Genomic DNA, 25,225 nt, shown 5'->3' with positions numbered 1-25,225 from the left:
CGGAGGGGCGCAGGGTGTGAGGCGGGCACGCGGTACTTGCCGGGGGTTGTGGTCCCATTGGTGAGCGAGTCCCGGATATCGGCACGGTCCAGCCGGAACGAGAAACTACAACCCCCAGAGTGCGCCGCGCAGACCAGACGGCCGGTGACGTGGCGGGTGGAGCCATGTGACTGTCACCCAGCATTTGGCGGTCGAGGAGAAGCAGCGGTGTAGAGGTGACCCTGGAGCAAAATGGTCAGTGTTGCAATCATTGATTTAATATATACCTTAGAATGGTTAGTGTTTCAATCACTGCTTTAATATATACCTTAGAATGGTTAGTGTTTCAATCACTGCTTTAATATATACCTTAGAATGGTTAGTGTTTCAATCACTGCTTTAATATGCACCTCGGACTACAATTCACTGACTAGGGATAACTAACTACAGTTCACCGGCTAGGGATAACTAACCACAATTCACCAACTGGGATAACTAGTGGGCAGCACGGTAGCATTGTGGATAGCACAATTGCTTCACAGCTCCAGGGTCCCAGGTTCGATTCCCCGCTAGGTCACTGTCTGTGCGGAGTCTGCACGTTCTCCCCGTGTCTGCGTGGGCTTCCTCCGGGTGCTCGGGTTTCCTCCCACAGTCCAAAGATGTGCAGGTTAGGTGGATTGGCCATGTTAAATTGCCCTTAGTGTCCAAAATTGCCCTTCGTGTTGGGTGGGGTTGCTGGGTTATGGGGATAGGGTGGAGGTGTGGACCTTGGGTAGGTAGCTCTTTCCAAGAGCCGGTGCAGACTTGATGGGCCGAATGGCCTCCTTCTGCACTGTAAATTCTATGATAACTGACCACAATTCACCAACTAGGGATAACTGACCACAATTCACCAAATAGGGCTAACTATCTGTCACTGATGAGCTAGGATTAAGTAACTGCCTGTTCAGAGAAGTGAATGATGAACTGTGGAGTATGAAGAAAACAGCATGTCAATCTTGTTTGCCTTGCATATAGAGCAAGACAAGGTCACTTTTTACATTTAGGCCATGCAACTGGTAAATTATTTTTAAAAACTAGACTGAACCCATGACAAGACTGGATAAATGTGGCTATTTCTGATTGCACCTATAGCTTCCTTTTCAAGGGAATACTCAGTTTCAAATGTGTGGTCGAGTTGACGCAATGACCTTGAGAATTGTTCCTTTCATTCAGCCAGTCTGGTTCTTTGACAGAATTTATTTCAGTTGCTGCCATGATATTTTAAAAGAACATTGAGGGTCCAATGTTGGAATCATAACTGTCTATAATTTACAGAAATAATTTCAGTTCAGAATCTGAAAGCTCATTGCATTTATTTCCAGACAATTGAAAACTAAGAGGGGCAGTGAATTTACAGTGACAGTTCCTAACCAATAGAATGAGTTGTTTGAACAATGAGTGATGTTGATGCACTGCATGTGATAAGGGAAACTGGTCACGACTCAATGAGTGGTTTTGGAAGAGCTAAGATTGAAATTGAAGGAATCACAGCCTCAGTTGTCTCATTGGGCTGAATTTTGCCACAAGGTTCAGGAACCTGATGTTGGGATCATTTGTGGATTGTGAACCTGCTCGAAGCAGTAGCCTGCCTTCTAGTTGAGAAATAGGGACGACATTGTGTGCTGGTGGCAGTCGCAAGACTGACCAGGAGATGAGCCAGAAATACCAGGGGCTCTTTCCCTTGAGAGCAATCGAGATGTGCAACAATAATCTCATTTATCCAGTTCTTGCATAATTCCTGTAACAGATTGAGAAAGGCCTCCAATAGGTGATATCAGAAGGATATTGCATAGAATATATAGCACAGAAATAGACCATTTGACCCAACCCGGTGTTTATGTGGTGCTTGAGCTTCCTCTCCTCCCAACTCTCAACATAACCTTTTAATTTCTCCCTCGTGTGTTTATCTCCTTTCTCTTGCATTGTTTTGATACCCTTAATCTCATCCACTCCCTGTGGTAGTGAGTTGCACATTCTCATTGCACTCTGGGTAAGCATATTCTCCTGGATTTCCTATTGGATTTCATGGTCGATCACATTGACGGCCTTTAGTTATGCGTGAGAGGAAACATTCTCTCCATTCTATCAAAATATTTCATAATGTTAAAATCCGCTGTTAGGTCATCTCCACTACTTTTTATTCAGAGAGAAAGGAGCCAGCCTGCCACTTCTTTTCTTATATATGCAGACATGCATTTGTGGTATCATTCTTTTTACATCTGTTTTTGTGCCATTTTCTGTACCTCTATATCCCTTTTATAATATGACAGCTTGAAATGCACATAGTACTCTGCAGTCTAACCCAAGGTTTGATTCATATTTAACGTAGCGTCTCTACTTTTCAGTTCTATCCATCCAAAAGTAATCCTGAGTGTTTGGTTTGATTTTTTTTAAAAGTAAACTGATTAATCTGTGAAAGTCTTTATTTATTGGTGTATTCATACTCCCAAATCTATTTTGTTACTTTACCTCATTTATATTCTCATTTTCCAAGTCCTATATTGCCTCCTTAAATGTAGTAACTCATAATTATGTTAAGATTCATTTCCTTATTGTCCACCCAAACCTAAGAGATTGTACTTTTGATTCCAACGTCTAAATTGTACAAATTGTGAAAAACAGTGGATCCAGGACTAATCCTCATGATATCCCCCTTTCCACCACCGGCAATTCTGAAGATATGCCCTAATATGGCATAATTGAGGGAATAGAAGTTAACTCCAATTTCTGTACATTAAGCTGTGGGAGTAAGACAAGGGAACACATTTAATTCATTTGTACGGTAATCTCAGGATTGATGTCAGAAACAGTTCTTTGAATGATCAACACATGAAATGGATTTGCAGATTAGTGTGCAGGTGGTAAAAGTACTGTAACCACTTTCAGAAACAGATAACTAGAGGAGGTGTGTGGGCGGCACATTGGCGCGGTGGTTAGCACGGTGCTGAGGACCCGGGTTCGATCTTGGCCCAGGTCACTGTCCATGTAGAGTATACACATTCTCCTGTGTCTGCATGGGTCTCACCCCCACAACCCCAAAAGCTGTGCAGGTTAGGCGAATTGGCCATGCTAAATTCCCCTTAATTGGGAAAAACAATTAGATACCCTAAATTTATTTTCAAAAACTGGAGGACTGTGTACAGTTTAGTTTAAATGAGCTGTAAATACATTGGGCATGTGGGATTGGAGCAAATAGCAAGAATACAAATGCTTTCATGCTCCACTAAACAAATACGCGGTTAGTTCCCACCACAGGTTAAAAAAAAAACTGGTTAGTACTGGTCTGGTCCACAGCTTGGTAAATGAGATTTCAAAATGTAACTCGAGCTTTGAAGCTTTCAACAAATAATGAATCTCAAAGTATTTAAACCGTGGTAAATATCACAGGCATGAAATATATGAAGTTCCACCCCAACATTAAACATTAAATTTATATAAAGAAATTTATTTTTGTAGAGTCTCCACCAGGAAGGTCCTGATCAGTATATTTTTAAATATAAAACCGTTTCAATGTCAAGAACAACCTTCGGCACAGTACCAATGGCTTTCTGTTGAATTTTCCTTTCAAAATAGAATACTCTGTCCTTAAGCAAGAGATTGGACTGGATAATTTGTCTATTCTGTGTCAGTGAGTGTCCATCTGCTTTTGTCAATGGAAATGTCACTCAAACCAAGCCTCTCCTCAAAAGCATTAACACAGCTTTATGAGGAATCACTGAATATTAACTGATTGGAGGAATTGGTTGATTTGTTCAAATGGCATGAATGGGATTGTGGAGTGTTATAGAATTTTCCAGTGCCAAAGATTCTTCTGTTCTTTGAGATCTAACTGATCTGATGTTGAAAAGGTTGCAAGTAATGTGATTTCGTAATGTGACCTCTCCCTGTGAAATGGCCTTGGATGATTTTTCTACTGTAAAATTCTATAAAAAGACACATTGTTATGTGGGTACTGCAAAAACCAATTGTTTCCTTGGTTACAAGAATGTGATCCTGAAAATAGTTCCAATTTTATATTTCCATTTCTACCAATGGTAATTTTGTATTCCATTCCAGAAATAATGAATATGTTTTCCGTGAAAGTGATTTCACGAGAGACTGTGTGTAGCACAGATTAAATACCAATTATTTTAAAGCAAATTAATTAAATATCTGCTTTAGCTTCAATCCTCTTTTGTTTCTGGCCAGGCAGAAATCGATACCAATTCAGCTTTACGCACTGATACCAGGGGTTTAATTATTCAAGGATATTTTTTTCTTGCAGAAGTTTAATTTTTTATTTAAATGTTCCTGAACCTTTCAAATAGCTTGTAAAAAATGTTAAACCTATAATCCTTCAGCATGGTGTATTTATTTATTATGGATTTGTTTATAATGAATGCTGTGTGTTGGACAAACCCTTAATTTACTAGAACATAAAGGAAAGGATTCTTCCTCTTGTGGAAAAATCTATAATAAGGGGTCGCCCATTTAAGCCAGATAAGAAGAAATGTTTTGTGAGGATCATGAGTACTGGAATTCTCTTCCTCAAAAGGCAGTGGAAGCAGAGACTTTATATTTTGGGGAAGTGAAAGATTATTGGGAGGTTGGCTGGAATGTGGAGTTGAGGTAACACAATAGATCAGCCATGATCTTATTGAATGGCAAAGGACGCTCGAGTCGCCTCCTCCTGCTCATAATTTATATGTTCGCTTGTGACCTACAGGAAGGGTGAGCTTTGAAAAATAATGGGCGGGATTCTCTGTACTGCCACACCAGCTTTCAGGTGCACCGCACCCCTGCCGGCAGCAGAATTCTCCACCCTGACAGCCGACCAATGGGGGGCGCCCCGCGGCGTCGGGAAATCCCCGGGCATGGGGTGCTGCCGGCATATCAGAGAATCACGACAGTGGAGAATCCAGCCCAATGTGTATTTTTTACAATATACATCTTCCCTTTTGATTTCTCTTCCAGGCAGAACCCATTAAAGTTCTTGTGACTGGTGCCGCTGGTCAGATTGCCTATTCCCTTCTCTACAACATTGCAAAGGGCGATGTTTTTGGAAAAGACCAGGTAATGTTTACTGTTATTAAAAATCAGCTGATTGAACAGTTACAGTTTTTTTCCTTTGCTTTTTCAAAACATTGGAGTATTGCAATAACAGCATTATGTTTATATATTTTAAAAAACAATGCTTGGTAACAGGAGGAGAGAAAAAGAAAATAAATGGAACTCTGTTTAGAATCCAGTCCTCGACAAAACTATATATTTTTAAAAGTCAGATAGGAGGGGCAGCACGGTGGCGCAGTGAGTAGCACTGTTTTTTCACAGCGCCGAGGTCCCAGGTTCGATCCCAGCTCTGGTTCACTGTCCGTGTGGAGTTTGCACATTTTCCCCGTGTTTGCGTGGGTCTCACCCCCACAGCCCAAAGATGTGCAGCATAGGTGGATTGACCACGCTAAATTGTCCCTTAATTGGAAAAAGTGAATTGGGTACTCTAAATTTTAAAAACAAAGGCAGATAGGAGGAACCAAAAATAGGATCGTGAACCACGCAGGATGCTAGTTTCCATAGCAATAGGGTCATCTGAAAATAATCTTTTAGTGTCACAAGTAGGCTTACATTAATGCTGCAATGAAGTTACTGTGAAAATTCCCTTGTCGTCACACTCCGGCATCTGTTCAGGTACAGAAAGGGAGAATTCAGAATGTCCAATTCACCTTACAAGCATGTCTTTCAGGACTGTGGGAGGAAACCGGATCACCTGGAGGAAATTCACGCAGGCATAAGAACTAGGAACAGGAGTAGGCCATCTGGCCCCTCAAGCCTGCTCCGCCATTCAATGAGATCATGGCTGATCTTTGTGGACTCAGCTCCACTCTCCGGCCCGTACACCATATCCCCGAATCCCTTTATTCTTTAGAAAGGTATCTATCAGATGGACGGGGGGTTCCAAGGCTGGCATCGGGCGGGGATTAGAAGAATGGGGGACCTGTTCATTGATGGGACATTTGCGAGCCTAGGGGCACTGGAGGAGAAGTTTGAGTTACCCCCGGGAAACGCATTTAGATATATGCAGGTGAGGGCTTTTGTGAGGCAACAGGTGAGGGAATTTCCGTTGCTCCCGACACAAGAAGTTCAAGATAGGGTGATCTCGGGGGTATGGGTCGGGGAGGGCAAGGTGTCGGAAATATACCAAGAGATGAAAGAAATGGGGGAAGCGCTAGTAGAAGAATTGAAAGGTAAATGGGGGGAGGAGATTGTGGAAGGGCTATGGGCTGATGCCCTGGGCAGGGTTAATACCTCCTCCTCGTGTGCCAGGCTCAGTCTGATACAATTTAAGGTGGTTCACAGAGCGCATTCGACGAGGGCGAGGCTGAGTAGGTTCTTTGGAGTAGAGGATAGATGTGAAAGATGTTCAGGGAGCCCGGCGAACCATATCCATATGTTTTGGTCATGCCCGGCATTGGAGGGGTTCTGGAGAGGAGTGGCGGGAGTAATATCTCAGGTGGTGAAAGTCCGGGTCAAGCCAAGCTGGGGGCTAGCAATATTTGGAGTAGTGGATGAGCCGGGAGTGCAGGAGGCGAAAGAGGCCGGAATTCTGGCCTTTGCGTCCCTAGTAGCCCGGTGAAGGGTCTTGCTATTGTGGAAGGAGGCGAAGCCCCCTCGCCTGGAGGCCTGGATAAACGACATGGCGGGGTTCATAAAATTGGAGAGAATTAAGTTCGCTTTGAGAGGGTCTGCACAAGGGTTCTACAGGCGGTGGCAACCGTTCCTAGAATACCTCGCGGAGCGTTAGAGGAAGGTCGGTCAGCAGCAACCCTGGGGAGGGGGGATCGAGAGATTGCTGGAGGGGACGGATGAGCGGGGGATAACATGGAGGGTGGGGGAAACTGGCACGAATGGGCGAGAGCCAGTGTATAAACCTATGTAAATATACCATCTTGCCATGTATATATCTTGCTCAGGGAGAATTTGTGTTATTTTGTTACGGGGGGGGGGGGGGGGGGTTATTTGTAAGGGGAAAAATTTGTGTTGTTAAAAAACCTTAATAAAAATATTATTTTTAAAAAAAGAAAGGTATCTATCTTTTTCTTGAAAATGTTTAAAGAAGGAGCCTCAACTGCTTCACTTGGCAAGGAATTCCAGAGATTCACAACCCTTTGGGTGAAGATGTTCCTCCTAAACTCGGTCCTAAATCTACTTCCCCTTATTTTGAGGCTATGCCCCCTGGTTCTGCTTTCCCCGACCAGTGGAAACAACCTGCCCGCATCTATCCTATCAATTCCCTTCATAATTTTATATGTTTCAATAAGATCCCCCCGCATCCTTCTAAACTCCAATGAGTACAGTCCCAGTCTACTCAACCTCTCGTCATAATCTAATCCCCTCAACTCTGGGATCAACCTAGTGAATCTCCTCTGCACTTCCTCCAGTGCCAATATGTCCTTTCTTAGGTAAGGAGACCAAAACTGAACACAATACTCCAGATGTGGCCTCACCAACACCTTCTACAATTGCAGCATAACCTCCCTAGTCTTGAACTCCATCCCTCTAGCAATGAAAGACAAAACTCGATTAGCCTTCTTAATCACCTGTTGCACCTGCACACCAACTTTTTGCGACTCGTGCACCAGCACACCCAGGTCCCTCTGCACAGCAGCATGTTTTAACATTTTACCGTTTAAATAATAATCCATTCTGCTGTTATTCCTCCCAAAATGGATAGCCTCACACTTGGCAACAATGAATTCCATCTGCCAGACCCTAGCCCATTCGCCTAACCTATCCAAATGCTTCTGCAGACTTCCGGTATCCTCTGCACTTTTTGCTTTACCACTCATCTTAGTGTCGTCTGCAAACTTTGCCACATTGCACTTGGTCCCCAACTCCAAATCATCTATGTAAATTGTGAACAACTGCGGGCCCAACACTGATCCTGGAGGGACCCCACTAGTTACAGGTTGCCAAGATTGCCAGACACTGGGAGAACGTGCAGACTCCGCACAGACAGTGACCCAATCCGGGAATCGAAACCGGGTCCCTGGTGCTATGAAGCAACAGTGCTAACCACTGTGCTATCATGCTGCCCATCCTGCAAATGGATCTACTGCTGAAATTACATTCTTCAGCTGACTGCTTTCTCACCAGGAAAAGTTGTCATTTTCTCCTTTTTAGAAAGAACAATAAACTTGAGTTTGAATCTCATCTTTACCATGGGCAGTGTTAAGTTAACCGTACATTATTGCAACTAGCTGGACAAAGTTGAACAGATAGGCATATTTCTTGCTGGTAGCCATGGTATGGGTTGGGAAGAACTTTACCTACCCCGCTGTGAAATAATTTCTGGTCCGAGAGGATTCATTTTGGAACAAGATGGTGAATTTGTGTGGATGTTATGAATCCTAATTGAAAACTACTGAAGGAATATTGTCTCACAGCAAAATGCTTAATTCTGCTAAAGTGTCATTGGATGACTAAGTGTATATAGTACAATACTAAATTATGTTTGTTTAATATAATTTCCAAAGCCCCTCTTTCTTGTGCTGCTTGATATTGCACCAATGATGCCAGTGCTCGATGGTGTCGTGATGGAAATCCGGGATTGTGCCCTTCCACTGGTCCAGGGTAAGTCGGCTAAACGTGGGCATTAGATGTTCATTTAAAACTGAAAAGTCTTATTTGTCCTTTTGTTTTCTACTTTAAAGAACTGGATTGACTTTTAAGTACAGTACCTTGTATATTTTGTTAAATCTCCCTTTGTGTTGGAAATAAAATTAATCTCCACTGCCAATTGCGAGCTTGTTAAACAAAGTCAGTCAGAGCTACAATTTAAACTCCTAATTCTGCAATCGGACATCAAATCCGCTGGTTGTGAATCTATTCGACTACTTGTATATGTAATTTTATTGGAACAGCTTCTGTGCAATGATTGTGTTCCATATTTATGGATCTTTAATACAGAGTCAAATATTCAATTTGTTCAGTGTCCATTGCGTCATTAGCATTTCACAACCATTGATTAGAAAGTAGATTTGATGCGCAGCTCTCATTGGTTTAGCTGTTGAGCATAAGTAAATAACAATGGCCTGTTTTCTTGTGGCATTGCAAATCTGGAATTGCTGATTGAGAGAAAAAAACCTTGTGTACAAGCTTAGATAAAGATTGCAACAACTTATTAGCTGCCTTCTGATATACGTAATAAAATGTGGATTGCAGATTGAATCAAAGCTGTGGGTTTTTTTAAAAACCTCTGGGAGACTTTTTGTCTTTTCTCCTCCTCACACAAAGGTGCTAACGTGTGTTGGGGTCTGGTTGCATGAATAAATATTCTCCATTTCTGATTCTTACTGCAAGTCTTGTTAGCCTAGTTGTCAGGAAGATGTTTGGACATGTACGGTCTTGTTATATCTTCACATTCCACAAACCAACACATGAATTAAACTTGGAAATTCTGCTCCAGATACCTTAATATCACATCAGGACCGTGGTTGACAATGTCATCATCAGCAGAGATACTTGGAGCCTTTTTAAAGCTGGATCACTGAGCAACAAGAGCTGATGAGTTTCATCCATACCTCCTGAAAGGAGAAACAACACTCTTGGAAACAGTCGAATGTGGAACCTTCTCTAATCCTCACTTCCGAGCCAAATAAAGAGTCTCTTGACAGACTGTAACCTCTTGGCCTTGGCTATTCTAGAAATGTCAGAGCTCCTTTCTGTAAGAGAAACAGAAACCTAAAGCTGCTCTTCCTCAGCAGTGACTGCTCGCAGTTTATAAACCATAGATTCCCTTCCGTGCAGAAGGAGGCCATTCGACCCATCAAGTCTGCACCAACCCTCTCAAAGAGCACCCTATCTAAGCCCACTCACCCGCCTTATCCCCGTAACCCCACCTAACCTGCACATCTTTGGGCACTAAGTGGCAATTTAGCGTGGCCAATCCACCTAACCTGAACTTTGGACTATGGGAGGAAACCAGAGCACCCAGAGGAAACCCATGCAGGTGAGGAGAAAGTGTAAACTCCACACACATAGGAACCCTGGTCCCTGGCACTGAGGCAGTAGTGCTAACCATTGTGCCGCCCATCCACCAAGAAGAAACCTTATTGACAAAATCCAGGTCACATCAAATTATCTACTAAAATAAAAGTAAAACACTGGGGATGCTGGAAATCTGAAATAGAAACAGAAGATGCTGCAAAATCTCAGCAGATGTGGCAGCATCTGTGAAACTCTGAAGAAGAGTCATACAGACTAAATGTTACCTTTGCTTCTTTCGCCACCGATGCTGTCGAGACCTGCTGAGTTTATCTGGCATTTTACTTTTTACAACAAATTATCCACTCCGACCTATCATTAGATATGGAGAGGGAACTTAGATTGTCTCCCTTCTCAAAAGTAAGCCTTCATCTGTTACAGATCAGAAGCTAGGTAGCTGTCAGTGCTGTTCTAAACTAGGAGTGCCAATAGGGGAGTTGATGTTCATTTTGTTTAAATTAAGATAGTTATTAGATTACTCTTAACTTATGCCTGTTCCTATCCGGAGGCAGTTGCGCCAGCATTTTAGGTTGTGGGCGGGATCAAGGGGAATGCTGATTCGAGGGAATCATAGATTCGACCAAGGAAGGTGGGATGGGAATTTTTGAAGATGTACGGAGAGGGGAGTTAGGGTACTAAAGGATTTGTTTCTGGGAGGCCGGTTTGCGAAGTTGGAGGAGCTGGGGGAGAAATATGGGTTGCAGCAGGGGGAGATGTTTTGGTATATACAGGTCTGAAATCTTGCCAGGAAGGAGGTACAGAGCTTTCCGATGGCGTCGGCTCCCACACTGTTGGAAGAGATACTGACGACCAGGGGAATGGAGAAGGGGGTGGCAATTTATGGGGTGATTCTGGGGGAAGATAAGGTATCGCTAGAAGGGCAATATGGTGGCGCAGTGGTAGCACTGCAGCCTCACGGCGCCGAGGTCCCAGGTTCGATCCCGGCTCTGGGTCACTGTCCGCGTGGAGTTTGCACATTCTCCCCGTGTTTGCGTGGGTTTCGCCCCCACAGCCCAAAAATGTGCAGGATAGGTGGATTGGCCACGCTAAATTACCCCTTGATTGGGGAAAAAAAATGAATTGGGTACTCTAAATTTCTGGGGGAAAAGGTATCGCTAAAAAGGATTAAGGCAAAGTGGGAGGAAAAGTTGGGGGAGGATATTGAGGAGGGGTCGTGGTGTGAGGTGCTCCGGGGGGGTGAATGTGTCACCTTCGTGCATGAGGTTGGGGCTGATGTGGAATTTTTAAAAAAGATTTCCGAGGTGTTGAGCCCACTATTGATGAGGACCTTTAATGAGGCGAGAGAGAAGGAAATCCTCCCCCCTACAATGTCACAGACCTCGATCTCACTCATTCTGAAACAGGATAAAGGACCTTGAACAGTGTGGGTCTTACAGGCCAATCTCGTTGCTGAATGTGGATGCCAAGCTATTGGCTAAGATCTTGGCCACAAGGATAGAGGATTGTGTCCCGGGGGTGATGGGGGAAGACCAGACTGGATTCGTTAAGGGCAGGCAACTTCTGTTAGGAGTTTTCTATAGGCCTCCGAAAAGTTCCAGAGATATAGAGGAAAAGATTGCAAAGATTATTCTGGATAGGAGCGAAAGCAACAGTGTAGTTGTTATGGGGGACTTTAACTTTCCAAATATTGACTGGAAACGCTATCGTTCGAGTACTTTAGATGGGTCCGTTTTTGTCCAATGTGTGCAGGAGGGTTTCCTGACACAGTATGTAGATAGGCCAAAGGGAGGCGAGGCCATATTGGATTTGGTACTGTGTAATGAACCAGGACAGGTGTTAGATTTGGAGGTAGGTGAGCACATTGGTGATATTGACCACAATTCGATTATGTTTACTTTAGTGATGGAAAGGGATAGGTATATATTTATTTTTTTATTCAAAAAATATACTTTACTCATAAAATCTATCATAAACATTACAGAACATTTCGAATTGTCTTGACTGTACATTTCCATCAGAGTTACACATTGCCTTGACTTCCATTCAGTTTTGATAATATTACACACACATCACTCTTTACGTTACAATTCCTTCTTAAATATTTACATTGTCATGTTTCTTTTATGCATTGGAGTGTTGGTGGCCCAGACCGAGGGGTTTTTACACTGTTACCCGCCCCTCGGTGTACATTTGCTGGAAAAACCTTACACAATGGTCTTTCCCCATTGCGCCTTGGCGGCAGCTGCCTCAAGCTTGAGTGCATCCCTCAGCACGTAGTCCTGGACCTTGGAATGTGCCAGTCTGCAACACTCGGTCGAGGACAATTCTTTGCACTACCGCAGGGCAAGAGTTATATCTGGGGAAAAGGCAATTTTGATGCGATTAAGTGTCACTTGACAACAGCTCCTCCACAAACCACCTTCAAGTTAGGGTGAGCACAACAGACGTATGCAAATTACCCCCGCAACAGCCAATCAGCAGCTCCGCTCTACTGCCCTTTGCTGGATGCTTGCCTTCACTTGAACAGCTAGGGTCTCTTGCTCACGTACACCTTCAAGTTAGGGTGAGCACAACAGACGTATGCAAATTGCCCCCGCAACAGCCAATCAGCATCTCCGCTCTACTGCCCTCTGCTGGATCAAAAGAGGTTTGGTGAAGGCTTTATCCGGTGGGTGCGATTGCTGTACCAGGCCCCTGTGGCAAGCGTGCGCACAACAGATGTATGCAAATTGCCCCGGCAACAGCCAATCAGCAGCTCCGCTCTACTGCCCTTTGCTGGATCAAAAGAGGTTTGGTGAGGGCTTTATCCGGTGGGTGCGATTGCTGTACCAGGCCCCTGTGGCAGGCGTGCACACGAACCGGCTTAGGTTGGAGTATTTTAAATTGCACCGGGGTATGGGGCAAGGGTGTCCCCTTTCCCCGTTATTATTTGCTCTTGCCATTGAGCCGCTGGCCATCGCGCTGAAAGCTTCAAGGGGCTGGTCCGGGGAGGTGGAGCATCGGGTCTTGCTCTATGCGGATGATTTCCTCCTGTATATTTCGAACCCATTGGAGGGGATGGGGGAGTTCATGCTTAAGGTAATTTGGCAGTTTCTCAGGGTATAAATTGAACGTGGGGAAGAGCGAGTTGTTTGTGATCCAGGCTAAAGGACAGGAGAAGAGACTGAGGGATCTGCCGCTGAGGAGGGTAGAGAAGAGCTTTCGTTACCTGGGTATACAGGTGGCCCGGAAGTGGGATTTGTTGCAAAAGCTTAATCTGACCCGGCTGGCGGAACAAATGGAAGGGGACTTTAAAAGATGGGACATGCTCCCGCTGTCACTGGCGGGGAGGGTACAGACCGTGAAAATGACGGTCCTCCCCAGGTTCTTATTTGTATTCCAGTGCCTTCCCATCTTCATCCCTAAGGCCTTTTTCAAGCGGGTCAATAAGATCATCTTGGGATTTGTGTGGGCGAACAAGACCCCGCAAGTGAAGAGAGTGCTGCTGGAACGGAGGGGAGGGTGGGCTGGCGCTGCCGAACTTTTGCAACTACTACTGGGCAGCCAACTTTGCCATGATCAGGAAGTGGGTATTGGGGGAGGGGTCGACATGGGAACGGCTGGAGGCAGCGTCATGCAAAGGCACCAGTTTGGGAGCGCTGGTAACTGCACCTCTGCCATTCTCGCCGGCCCGCTACTCCACAAGTCCGGTGGTGGTGGCGACACTGAAGATCTGAGGGCAGTGAAGGAGACACAAGAGGGTGGAGGGAGCGTCGGTCTGGACCCCGGTATGTAATAACCACAGGTTCCTGCCGGGTAGGATGGAAGGCGGATTCCAGAGCTGGCAGAGGGTGGGTATTAGAAGGATGGGTGACCTGTTGATAGATGGGAGCTTTCCCAGCCTGCAGGCGCTGGAGGACAAATTTAAATTGCCGCCAGGGATCGGCTTTAGGTATCTACAAGTGCAAACCTTCCTGAGGAAGAAGATGGTGGCCTTCCCGCTGCTGCCGCCACGGGGGATACAAGATAGAGTAGTGTCCAGTACCTGGGTGGGGGAGGGGAACGTGTCGGATATCTACCAGGAGCTGTTGGAGGCGGAGGAAACCCCGGTGGAGGAGCTTAAGGGCAAGTGGGAGGGGGAGTTAGAGCCGGGACTGTGGTAAGTAGGGTCAATTCCTCCTCGTCATGTGCCAGGCTCAGTCTCATACAGTTTAAAGTGGTTCACCGGGCACACATGACGGCAGCGAGGATGAGCAAGTTTTTTGGGTAGAAGACAGATGTGCAGGGAGCCCAGCAAACCATGTCCATATGTTTTGGGCATGACCGAAGCTTGAGTTCTGGCAGGGGTTTGCCAGGGCAATGTCCAAGGTGCTAAGAACACGGGTGGTGCCGAGTCCAGAGGTGGCGATCTTTGGAGAGTCGGAAGATCAGCGAGTTCAGGGAGTGAAAGAGGCCGCGTCTTGGCCTTTGCCTCCCTGGTAGCCTGGAGACGGATCCTATTACTGTGGAGGGACTCGAAGCCCCCCCGAGTGTAGAGACCTGGGTTAGTGACATGACTGGGTTTCTCAGCCTTGAGAAAATAAAGTTTGCCTTCAGAGGATCAATGTTAGGGATCTCCCGGAGGTGCAGTCAGTCGTCGACTTTCTTGGGGAAATTTAATTTAAAATGTCGGCAGTAGCAGCTTTCCGAGGGGGGCGGGTTACTGTTGTGTTTGTTTGCTTTTTGTTATTTTCGTTGGTCTGTGAAGACCGAGCCGTTCGGGGAAATATCTATTTTTGCACTATGTTAATGTTTAACACCTATTGTTCTTTTTCTGTTTTTGTTATAAAATTTTACAAATATTTCAATAAAAATATTTATTAAAAAAAGAGGTTGGGGCCTCTTGCACCGTTGAAGGTGGTGTATAGAGCGCACCTCACGGGGACGAGGATAAGCCAACTTTTTTTAAATATCTTTTTATTCTGCTTTTTCACATTTTCTCCCAAATTTGGACCCACCAACAATAAGCAGTAGTGCTTATGACAATATAATGTCAATCCCTATATCAACAACAATCCCATCCTCCCACCAACCCCCAAACAAGTGCCCGTATGTTAACATAAACAAATAACAAAAAGGAATCACCCATAGTCACCATTAATACATACAGTCCCCCTCCCTCCAACCCCCCCCCCCACCCCCAAACTAATGTTCGATGTTATCCAATTCTTGAAAGTGCATAATGAATAACGCCCATGAATTGTAGAACCCCTCCATCCTTCCCCTCAGTTCAAACTTAACCTTCTCAAGAGTCAAGAATTCCAACAGGTCCCCCCTCCACGCCAGGGCACAGGGTGGAGAGGTTGCTCTCCATCCCAACAGGATCTGCCTTCGGGCGATCAACGAGGCGAAGGCTACAACATCTGCCTCCGCACCCGTTTCCAACCCCGGCTGGTCTGACACCCCGAATATGGCCTCCCAAAGGCCCGGGTCCAGTGTCACGTGCAACACTTTGGAGATTACCCTAAAAACCTCCTTCCAGTAATCCTCCAACTTTGGACAGGACCAAAACATATGAATGTGATTTGCACCCCCCCCCCCCCCCCCCCCCGCAACGTTCACACACATCTTCTACACCCTCAAAGAGCCGCCTCATCCTCACCCTTGTGAGGTGTGCTCTATTTACCACTTTCAGCTGTATCAGCCTCATCCTCCTCACGCACGAGGGGAAGGCGATCACTCTCTGGAGCACTTCGCACCAGAACCCCTCCTACATACCCTCTCCCAAATCTTCCTCTCACTTTGCTTTGATCCCTTCCAGTGGTGCCTTCTCCACTTCCAAAATAGCCCTGTAAACCGCCGACACTATCCCCTTCTCCAGTCCCCCTGTCCTCCGCACCTCCTCCAGCAATGTGGAGGCCGGCTCCACCGGGAAGCTCTGTATCTCCTTCCTGGCAAAATCTCAAACCTGCATGTATCTAAATATTTCCCCCTCCTCCAGCCCATACGGAGCCGACATTTTGATGGGGTGGAGGATGTTTGTGAACGGCGGGGTGTCGGATCGGCCGGGGTTGGAAGCGGGTGTCTTGGCCTTAGCCTCGCTGATTGCCCGAAGGTGGATTCTGTTGGGGTGGAGGTCAGCTTTTCCACCCTGTGCCTCGGCGTGGCAGGGGACTGCTGGAGCTATTAACGCTCGAGAAGGTGAAGTTTGAGTTGAGGGGGAGGATGCAAGGATTCTACAACTCATCATGCATGTGGGATAAGGGGATTGCCATTGTATTCGTTGTTATTGATATCTGTTGTTGTAAATTTTGATGAAAATGTGAAAAGGGAGAATAAAAATATTTATAAATCAAAACTTATGCCTGTTCCTTGCAGAGGTCATTGCAACTGACAAAGAAGAGGTAGCTTTCAAGGACATTGATGTGGCGATTCTTGTGGGCTCAATGCCAAGGCGGGAGGGCATGGAAAGGAAAGACCTACTCCAAGCGAACTCCAAGATATTCAAATCCCAGGGAAACGCTTTAGACAGACTTGCCAAGAAGACGGTCAAGGTAACAAAAACTTAGATTTGGTTTTAAGTGCCGTCATCTTCCATGTAGAACTTGGAGCCACTTAATTGATTGGGACTGGTAAATTTTCTCAGCATTTTTTTGTAATCTTTCCAAATTCAGGGGAGATTCCTAAGGAACAGCAAGTGGTTAAATAAACAATCCTGTTGAACAAAAAAATTGTTGAATTTATGCAGAGATCTAGTGGATGAACATTTGGCAAGTAGAAAGAAAGTGCTGGAAATACTCAGCAGGTCAGGGAGCATCTGTGAAGAGAGAAGCAAAGTTAACGTTTCGGGTCAGTGACTTCCATCAGAAACATCAAGTCATCGATTTGAAACACTGTTTCTCTCTCTAGATGCTGTTTAGTTCAGAACCATTTAGGATAATTGGTCCTGTCATTGACTGACACAACTTGATGTTGATCTGTAACATTACTAAGCTTGACTGTAGGAATTAAGGACATCGAGGGAGGTGGTGACGTAGTGGTGATATCACTTAGACTAGTAATCCATAGCCCAAGACAAATGCTGTGTGGATATGGGTTAAAATCCCACCATGGCAGTTGGTGGAATTTATATTCAATTAATCTAGAATATTTTTCAATAACTAGTTGGTAGTCATAGAGGACTACAGCACAGAAAAGGCCCTTTGGCCCATCGCATCTGCGCCAGTCAAAAACAACCACCTAAGTATTCTAATCCCATTTTCCAGCACTTGGTCCACAGCCTTGTATGCCCTGGCATCGCAAGTACACATCTAAATAATTCTGAAATGGTCTGAGGGTCTCTGCCTCCACCACTCTTTCAGGCAGCGAGTTCCAGACTCCCACCATCCTCTGGGTGACAAAGTGTTTCCTCACAATCCCTCTAAACCCTCCTGCCCCTTACCTTAAATCTATGCCCTCTGGACATTGACCCCTCCACCAAGGAAAAAGTTTCTTCCTGTTACTCTTTCCCATGTCCCTCATAATTTTATACATCTCAATCATGTCCCCCCTCAGTCTCCTCTGCTCCAAGGAAAGAAAACCCAATCTATCCAATCTTTCTTCATAACTAAAACTCTGCAGCCCTGGCAACATCCTGGTAAATCTCCTCTGCACCCTTTCCAGTGCTATCACACCCCTCCTACAATACTGCAGCTGTGGCCTAACCAATGTTTTTTTACAATTCCAGCATAACCTCCCTGCTCTTAAACTCTATGCCTTGGCTAATAAAGGCAAGTAGTAACCATTAAATCATTGTCGATTGTTGTAAAAACCCACCTGTTTCACTATTGTCCTTTAGGAAAGGAAATCTGCCATCTTTACTTGGTCAGCCTATATGTGACTCCAGATCCACAGTAATGTGGTTTACTCTGAACTACCCCTGAAGTGGTCCAGCAAGCCACTCCGTTGTATCAAACCACAGAAAAGAATGAAACCAGGCAGATCAGCCAGCATTGACCTAGATAGGCACTGGAAAAGACAGCAGCAAACTCAGCCCCATCAACACTGCAGAGTTCTTCTTACTAACATCTGGGAGCTTGTGCCAAAATCGGGAGAGCTGTCTCCGAGACTAGTCAAGCAACAGCCTGACAGTCATTCTCAGGGAATCATATCCTACAGACAATGTTCCTGACACCACCATCAACATTCTGGGTATGTCCTGTCTCACAGCAGGACATATCCAGCAGAGGTGGTGGTGCAGTGGTATTACAGTCGGGAGATAGTTGCCCTGTGAATCCTCAACATTGACTCTGGACCTCATGAAGCCTCATGGCTTCAGGTCAAACATGGGCAAGGGAACCTCATAGTGCCTCTCTCTCTCTCTCTCTTCCTCTCTTCTCCCACAAAACCATCCAGATACCTTTCAGCAAGAGTGCAGAATGTACTCTGGCTGGGGGACTTACGCATCCATCTCCAAGAGTGGCACTACTACTGACTAAGCTGGTCAAATCCTAAAGGACTTAACTGCAAGACTGGGTCTGCAGCGGGTAGTGAGGGAACCAACAAGGAAACACATAATTGTCCTCTTCCTCACCGATCACCTGTTGCAGATGCATCTGTCGATGACAGTATCAGTAGGAGTGACCGCTCTACAGTTCTTATGGAGACATCCCGTTTTCACATTGAAACCAAAACTTTGCAGTTGTTTACAGGTCATGGGCTCATCAAAGTACATCGCAAACAGCTTAAAAATCCATCCCTGCAAAATTATTTTGCCTAATATGTGATATTTAAATTTCACGTTTGACCTGGTGTGACTCGATGTTTGCTTGCTGCCATTATTATTGCATTCTCTCAGCTACAGTTGTAACAAACCAAATTATTTCTTGCAGGTTCTTGTAGTGGGAAACCCCGCAAATACCAACTGTTTGATTGCACTGAAGTGTGCTCCCTCGATTCCAAAAGAGAACTTCTCTTGCCTGACTCGTTTGGATCATAACCGAGCAAAGGCTCAGGTATTTATAGAAGTTGCTTCAAAGTCCAGCTTTTTGGTGAACTAAGCTTCGGGGGGGGGGGGGGTCTTTGTTTTACAACTTGCCAAAGTTCAGTTTTCAAAAGTCCTGATCTCCAGATTTGTCTCTGCTGTTTGGGACAATGGCAAAAAACACACGTCTTTAATTGTGTGGTTTATTGTGGTCATGTGTAAAATTGATATTTGTGTTTGAATGCTGAATGTTTACTTGTCCAATGTTTAATTAATTATTTAAATGGAAGTATTACTGGGGTAGTCTGCAAGTTTCCAAAAATGTGGGCAGATTGTAAATTTAGATCAAATAAATAGTCTGATCGATACTTTAAAAGGTTGCAACATATTTTATCCCCTCCTGTTTATTCAAGTAAATTCTGTTTTTCTTTAACTGAGTGTATTACAAATTAAACCTTATCTTTTAGATTGCATACAAATTGGGCGTGTCTTCTAATGATGTAAAGAATGTTATCATCTGGGGCAATCATTCTTCTACTCAATATCCAGATGTTAGCCATGCTACCGTAAAAGTTAAAGAAAGGAAGATGAATGTCATTGATGCTGTTAAAGATGATAACTGGCTGAAGGGTGAATTCATCACCGTAAGTAACTTCATAACTGATCCTTATTTGCATTTATAAGGAATACCAATAAATACTAGCAATTAGAGAGAACAGAATTGGTATTAGTTCCTTCTCTAAGTTCAGTTTTCTTTGTAGCTGTTAAAATATATACGTGCTTGCAAAACCGATAATGCTGTGAATTTTAAGCTGGTTATGGTATTGATACCTTATTGGATTATGCTACATTAGTTTGATCCTGCCACGCCTTCCCCAAGGTGACCATTCTTACATTTGATAGTAAGTGTCAGCAGCCAATCAATATGTAGGTCGCAGCAACTGAAACCGGTTGTCTTCTCCCACACAAATCTCTGCCAAGTGTCACTCAGGTGAACATAAAGCACCCTACAGCCACAGGTAACTCAAACTGAGGTCTAAATTGGCTGTCTTCCTACTCTGTAGATCAATCACTTTGGGTAAACTTGCCATTGAGAACCCAAAATAATGGTTTAATTTATAAAATCCTAAACCCGGGGCGTTCAGTACAATATTCATAGAGTTTGCAGTGCATAAGGAAGCCATTTGGCTCATCGAGTCTGCACCGGCCCTTGGAAAGAGCACCCCACTTAAGCCCACGCCTCCACCCTATCCCCGTAACCCAGTAACCGCACCTAACCTTTTTGGACACCAAGGGCAATTTATCGTGACCATTCCACCTAACCTATACATCTTCGGACTGTGGGAGGAAACCGGAGCACCTGGAGGAAACCCACGCAGACACTGGGAGAACGTGCAGACTCTGCACATACAGTGACCCAAGCCGGGAATCGAACCTGGGACCCTAGAGGTGTGAAGCGACTGTGCTAACCACTGTGCTACCATGCTGCCCTCTGCTGTGTTTTTGAGAAGTCTATGATTAATTTCAGTCACTGGTTCAGACTGAGATGTTCAGGGTTATTTAAAGGTTCAACCCCTTTACAGACCCATTGCAAGCTTTTTATTTGACATTTTTAATATTGTGTTTGGAAAAATATACAACCATGCTTTTATGATCAGTGGCATAAAAATATACATTTGATTGCAACGGCAGTATGATGTGGATGCTGGAAACCTGAAACAACATGAAATAATGCTGGAAATACTCAGTGGGCCAGGAAGCAGCTGCAGAGAGAAACAAAACCAATACCTCATGTCAGGTAAAGTTCTGCTGACGGATCACCGCAACCTAAAATGTCACCTCTGTTTCTCTCCACAGATACTGCCTGCCCTGCTGAGTATTTCCATCATTTCCTGTTTTTGTTCCATTTTGCTTCCTCTGACTTGGCTTGTGTGTGAAACAGTTGAAATGAAAGAGAGGAATTCAATTTTGTGGTTGGGTTCTAAACACATGCAGAGTACCAGAAACCATGTGTTCTCTTAGGCAAAGAATGTTAAAAATATCATTGGCAGGAGCCCCTGCAAATTTATCGAACAGTGCGAGCAAAGAGTTTGCTTTTCTTCTGAATCAGATTCCGGGTCTCGACAGAGTTGGAATCTGTCCTGTCTGTTGAATGACACACACACAAATGTAGTCTGCGTGGAGAAAGAAGGACAGTTGTAAAGCAACTAAATGTGTCCTTCTGTTCAAAAGCATTTGGTACGCAAACTTTGTATTTTGGTTTTAAATAGAGCACCAGATGGTTTTAATCCAACATCTTGATGTTGCATTCACACAATTTGTTGCCTTTGTGCATTTTATAAACAAGATGCAGCAAATGTCACATCACGTGACTAGATTGTGTCATTACACATGATATCGATTATGATTTTTTAAAATATATTTGTGTCATTGGCTCCAACAGACTGGTCCGACATCAGAAGTGAACTTCCTTAGGCAGCACAGTGGTTAGCACTGCTGTCTCACAGCGCCGAGGTCCCAGGCGATCCTGTGTGGAGTTTGCACATTCTCCCCATGTTTGCTTGGGTTTTACCCCCACAACCCAAAAGATATGCAGGATAGGTGGATTGGCCACAATAAATTGCCCTACAATTGGAAAAAAATGAAATGGGTACGCTAAATTTATTTTTAAAAACAAAAATATAAAAAAAATTTTTAAAAGAAATGAACTTAATTTTTATTTGAAAAATACAGTTCATAAATGTGTTGTTAACTTATTTCCTCAGGTGTGCTTGTTTTCAGTCGATAATATTTTAAAATATATTCATCTGTTTCCAGCTAGTTGTTTTATCTCTTGTGTACAGACTTGGATGTTTTTAATTTTCTGTGGATGGCACTGTGGGACGTGATTCCAGAGGCATTGCTGATACACCAGTGAAACAAACAATGTCATTAGGAAAGAAGGTTGAGAAAAGGACAGTAACCACCATTTACCCCCTGATGATGGTTCTGATGCAAACGACCAGCTACGATGTAAGCAATTTGGTAAACTTTGGTCATTTTGAAGCATTGCTGATCAGCTTGCTCCTTTCTCTCTATCGACAGACTGTGCAAAATCGTGGTGCTATAGTGCTTAAAGCACGGAAACTCTCTAGTGCAATGTCAGCTGCCAAGGCTATTTCTGATCACCTGAAGGACATCTGGTTTGGTACTCCTGAGGTATGTTAACTAACCATTTGAACTGGGCTACCTTTACACAACTCTTTCTTTACTGTGAATTATCATTGCCTATGCCATCCACTTAAAATGTTTTATGTTTTGCTTCCTATAAGATATTTTCTGCTTCCATCCACACTAGCATGTTCATTCTCCAATTTGCACCTTACTGGATAGGTATCATGCTGGCTGTCTACAGATGTACTTTAGAAATCTAATATAATGTTTTCTGATATGAATTGATCAAGGGTCCTGTTTATCACACTCCTTAACGCTCCCTTTTGACTTAAAATGTCTTGCACTCAAGATGCCAACGTTTGCTGTCTAGTAGTGTTAAAACATTCACCCTCGAGGGCAGCACAGTGGCACAGTGGTTAACACTGCTGCCTCACGACGCCAAGGATCCACATTCGATCCCGGCTCTGGTTCACTGTCCTTGTGGAGTTTGCACATTCTCCCCTTGTTTTCATGGGTTTAGCCTCCCAACCCAAAGATGTGCAGGATAGGTGAAATGACCAGGCTAAACTGCCTCTTTAATTGGAAAAAATGAATTGGGTACTCTAAATTTATTTTTTTAAATGTTAAACAAAACATTCACCCTTGAGTTCCACAAGCATACTCTGTCAACTACTTTATTCATGGGATGTAGGCATCACTGGCTGGGGTCGCATAGACCAGGTAAAGGCTGCAGGATTTCCTTCCCTGAAGGACATTAGCGAACCAAGTGGGTTTTTACAATAATCGACAATGGTCATCATTAGACTCTTAGTTCCAGATTTTATTGGATTCAGATTTCATCATTGCAGTGGTGGGATTCGAACCCATTACCCTTGCTCTCTGAATTATTAGTCCAGTGACAGTTCCATTCCATCACGGCCACTGCTGGACATGATGGGCGCTATTCCCTCCCCCCCCCCCCCCCCCCCTCCCCCACGCCTGGTGGGAGAATTGCCGGGGCGCTGCGCGAATCGCGCCATGCCGTCCCGACCCCCGCATTCGATTCTCCCACCCCCCGGAAACCAGCGGCGCGCGATTCGTACCGGACCGCTCGGAGAACTGGCGAGCGCCGATTCTCCGGCCCGGATGGGCCGAGCGGCCGCTACGACACGACAGGTTCCCGACGGCACCGTCCACCCCTGATCGCTGCCTGTGGGAACGCTGGGGGGGGGGCGGCCTGTGGGGGAGGGGGGCTCCTTCACCGGTGTGGCCTCCAATAGGGTCTGGCCTGCGATCGGGGCCCACCGATCGGTGAACTGCTCCAGCGCCGTGCTGGCCCCCTATGGGGGTCAGAATAGGTCGTGCCCGGGCCCTGTTCGCGACTGGCCTCCATATCGGAGAATCGCCCCCGATATCTCGTCGTTAATTGCGGTTTTTTTCCCCGCATCTGTTAGTTACAGTTGTGTAAGATGATAAGGCATCTGGGGTCTCTGAACAACAGGATCAAAAGTCTGTCAAATCAAATTAAATTTATGAATAGAGAAAGAAACACTATTATGCAGAAGGAAATCAGGTGAATTAATTGATTTTGTAATAGAAAGATAAATAAAGCGAGGGAAAGAAAGATTGGATTAAGACTAAGGAAAATAAGGGAAAGCAACATAAGATTTGTAAAAACCTTGAGACAATTTGCTCCCTGCAGGAGTGAGACTCCATTTCAATTGTACGCCTTTTGGATCTCCAAGGTTGCAGAAATGTAAAGCACGTTATTAAAAGGCTCCTTAGGAGGGCAGCATGTGGTGCAGTGGTTAGCACTGGGACTGCGATGCTGAGGACCCAGTTCGAATCCCGGCCCTGAGTCACTGTCTGTGTGGAGTTTGCACATTCTCCCCATGTCTGCATGGGTTTCAGCCCCACAACCCAAAAATGTGCAGGTTAGGTAGATTGGTCACGCTAAATTGCCCCTAAAATTGGGGGGGGGGAAATAATTGGGTACTCTAAATTTGTTTTTAAAAAAGGCTCCTTAGCAGCTCTGACTCCTAACTTGAGTTTAATTTGTATTTACTGTAGCAATCCAGTAATTTCTTGAATCCTTTTTTGCAAGGTTAACGAGGGGTGGAAGCAATTATCAACATTTTGTTTGAAGATTCACAATCTGAGAAACACATCCATCTCATGATTTTACACGCTAATGGCACCAGTTAATTCACCAGTAACTCTTCTGGCCTATTCTGACAACAGTATCTGCACTCATACATAACAAATGCACACTGTTTTGTTTCTAAATTATTTCAATTTATTACATTGACATCCCAAAAGTGGACCTGGAATTTTTAAATTCTCATCTTTGGTGTATTTTCAAGAACCCGTTACAATATAAAACTTGATTGTTGCCTAACAAATGTTTCATGGTGTCTGTTCGGATATATACCGGAACTTGTCTTTTGTAACAGATGTTGCTAATTAAGTCAGACATTTTGTTGAGTTTGATTGCTCCAGCCAAGAACTTTCTGAATAAAACTGTACTTGACACGGGTAGTAAACACTGATAGCTTATTTCTTTTTGTTCAGGGTGAATGGGTATCAATGGGAGTGATTTCTGATGGAAACCCATACAATATCACCAGCGACCTGATTTATTCCTTCCCGGTTCAAATCAAGGTAATTGTTGCTGCCCTTGAATTATCTCAGTTCAACTATTAGTATTTATCATCTTTTCTAATTACTATGTAATGAGACCCATAACTGCAGATGTTAGAGATACTTATGGGAAATGCATTTTAATTCTTTCTTGAAATGGGCTGTATACCAAGTGTGCAATAATTGTTCGCTTTGTTCCAGAATAAAACTTGGAATATTGTTGAATGTCTGAAAATCAGTGACTTCTCCTGTGACATGATGAAAGCTACTGCCAAAGAGCTCCTGGAGGAGAGAGAAACAGCCTCTGAATTTCTGTCGGGAGTTTGAGAATCATTGCCTAACCTAAATGCTAATCACTGTTGTGTATGTTCAGTGACTGTGGTAAAATGAATTAAGCTGTTTGGTTCGATTATCTCCCTAAAAATCTTGCATAAGGAATCTTAAGCTGCACTGTAACAGTTAATATTCAGTGAGTCCATATTATTGTCCAATATAGAGAAGGCATAAAAATAATAAAACTGATACCTATAA

At 44.3% G+C, this 25,225-nt stretch overlaps 1 protein-coding gene across 1 annotated transcript; it reads left to right on the top strand.

Annotated features, from left to right (window-relative positions):
• Window positions 1-88: 88 nt before the first annotated feature.
• LOC140422255 (malate dehydrogenase, cytoplasmic-like) lies at window positions 89-25,225 on the top strand. The gene is made up of 9 exons (XM_072507300.1): window positions 89-234; window positions 4,975-5,073; window positions 8,532-8,628; window positions 16,339-16,514; window positions 18,831-18,953; window positions 19,390-19,566; window positions 22,007-22,120; window positions 24,626-24,715; window positions 24,896-25,225. Exons 1-9 carry the CDS (start codon window positions 232-234, stop codon window positions 25,019-25,021), a joined length of 1,005 nt encoding a protein of 334 aa, XP_072363401.1. The 5' UTR covers window positions 89-231; the 3' UTR covers window positions 25,022-25,225.

Source organism: Scyliorhinus torazame, chromosome 1 (assembly GCF_047496885.1).
Source record: "Scyliorhinus torazame isolate Kashiwa2021f chromosome 1, sScyTor2.1, whole genome shotgun sequence".
Taxonomy (NCBI): domain Eukaryota; kingdom Metazoa; phylum Chordata; class Chondrichthyes; order Carcharhiniformes; family Scyliorhinidae; genus Scyliorhinus; species Scyliorhinus torazame.
This window is presented reverse-complemented; position numbering and strand designations above follow the sequence as displayed.

What these genes read in the sequence shown, in the direction of transcription:
- LOC140422255 (XM_072507300.1), top strand. An exon ending in TCTGGTTTGGTACTCCTGAG is followed by an intron (nt 22,121 to 24,625) that starts GTATGTTAACTA and finishes CTTTTTGTTCAG; the next exon opens with GGTGAATGGGTATCAATGGG. An exon ending in CCTTCCCGGTTCAAATCAAG is followed by an intron (nt 24,716 to 24,895) that starts GTAATTGTTGCT and finishes GCTTTGTTCCAG; the next exon opens with AATAAAACTTGGAATATTGT.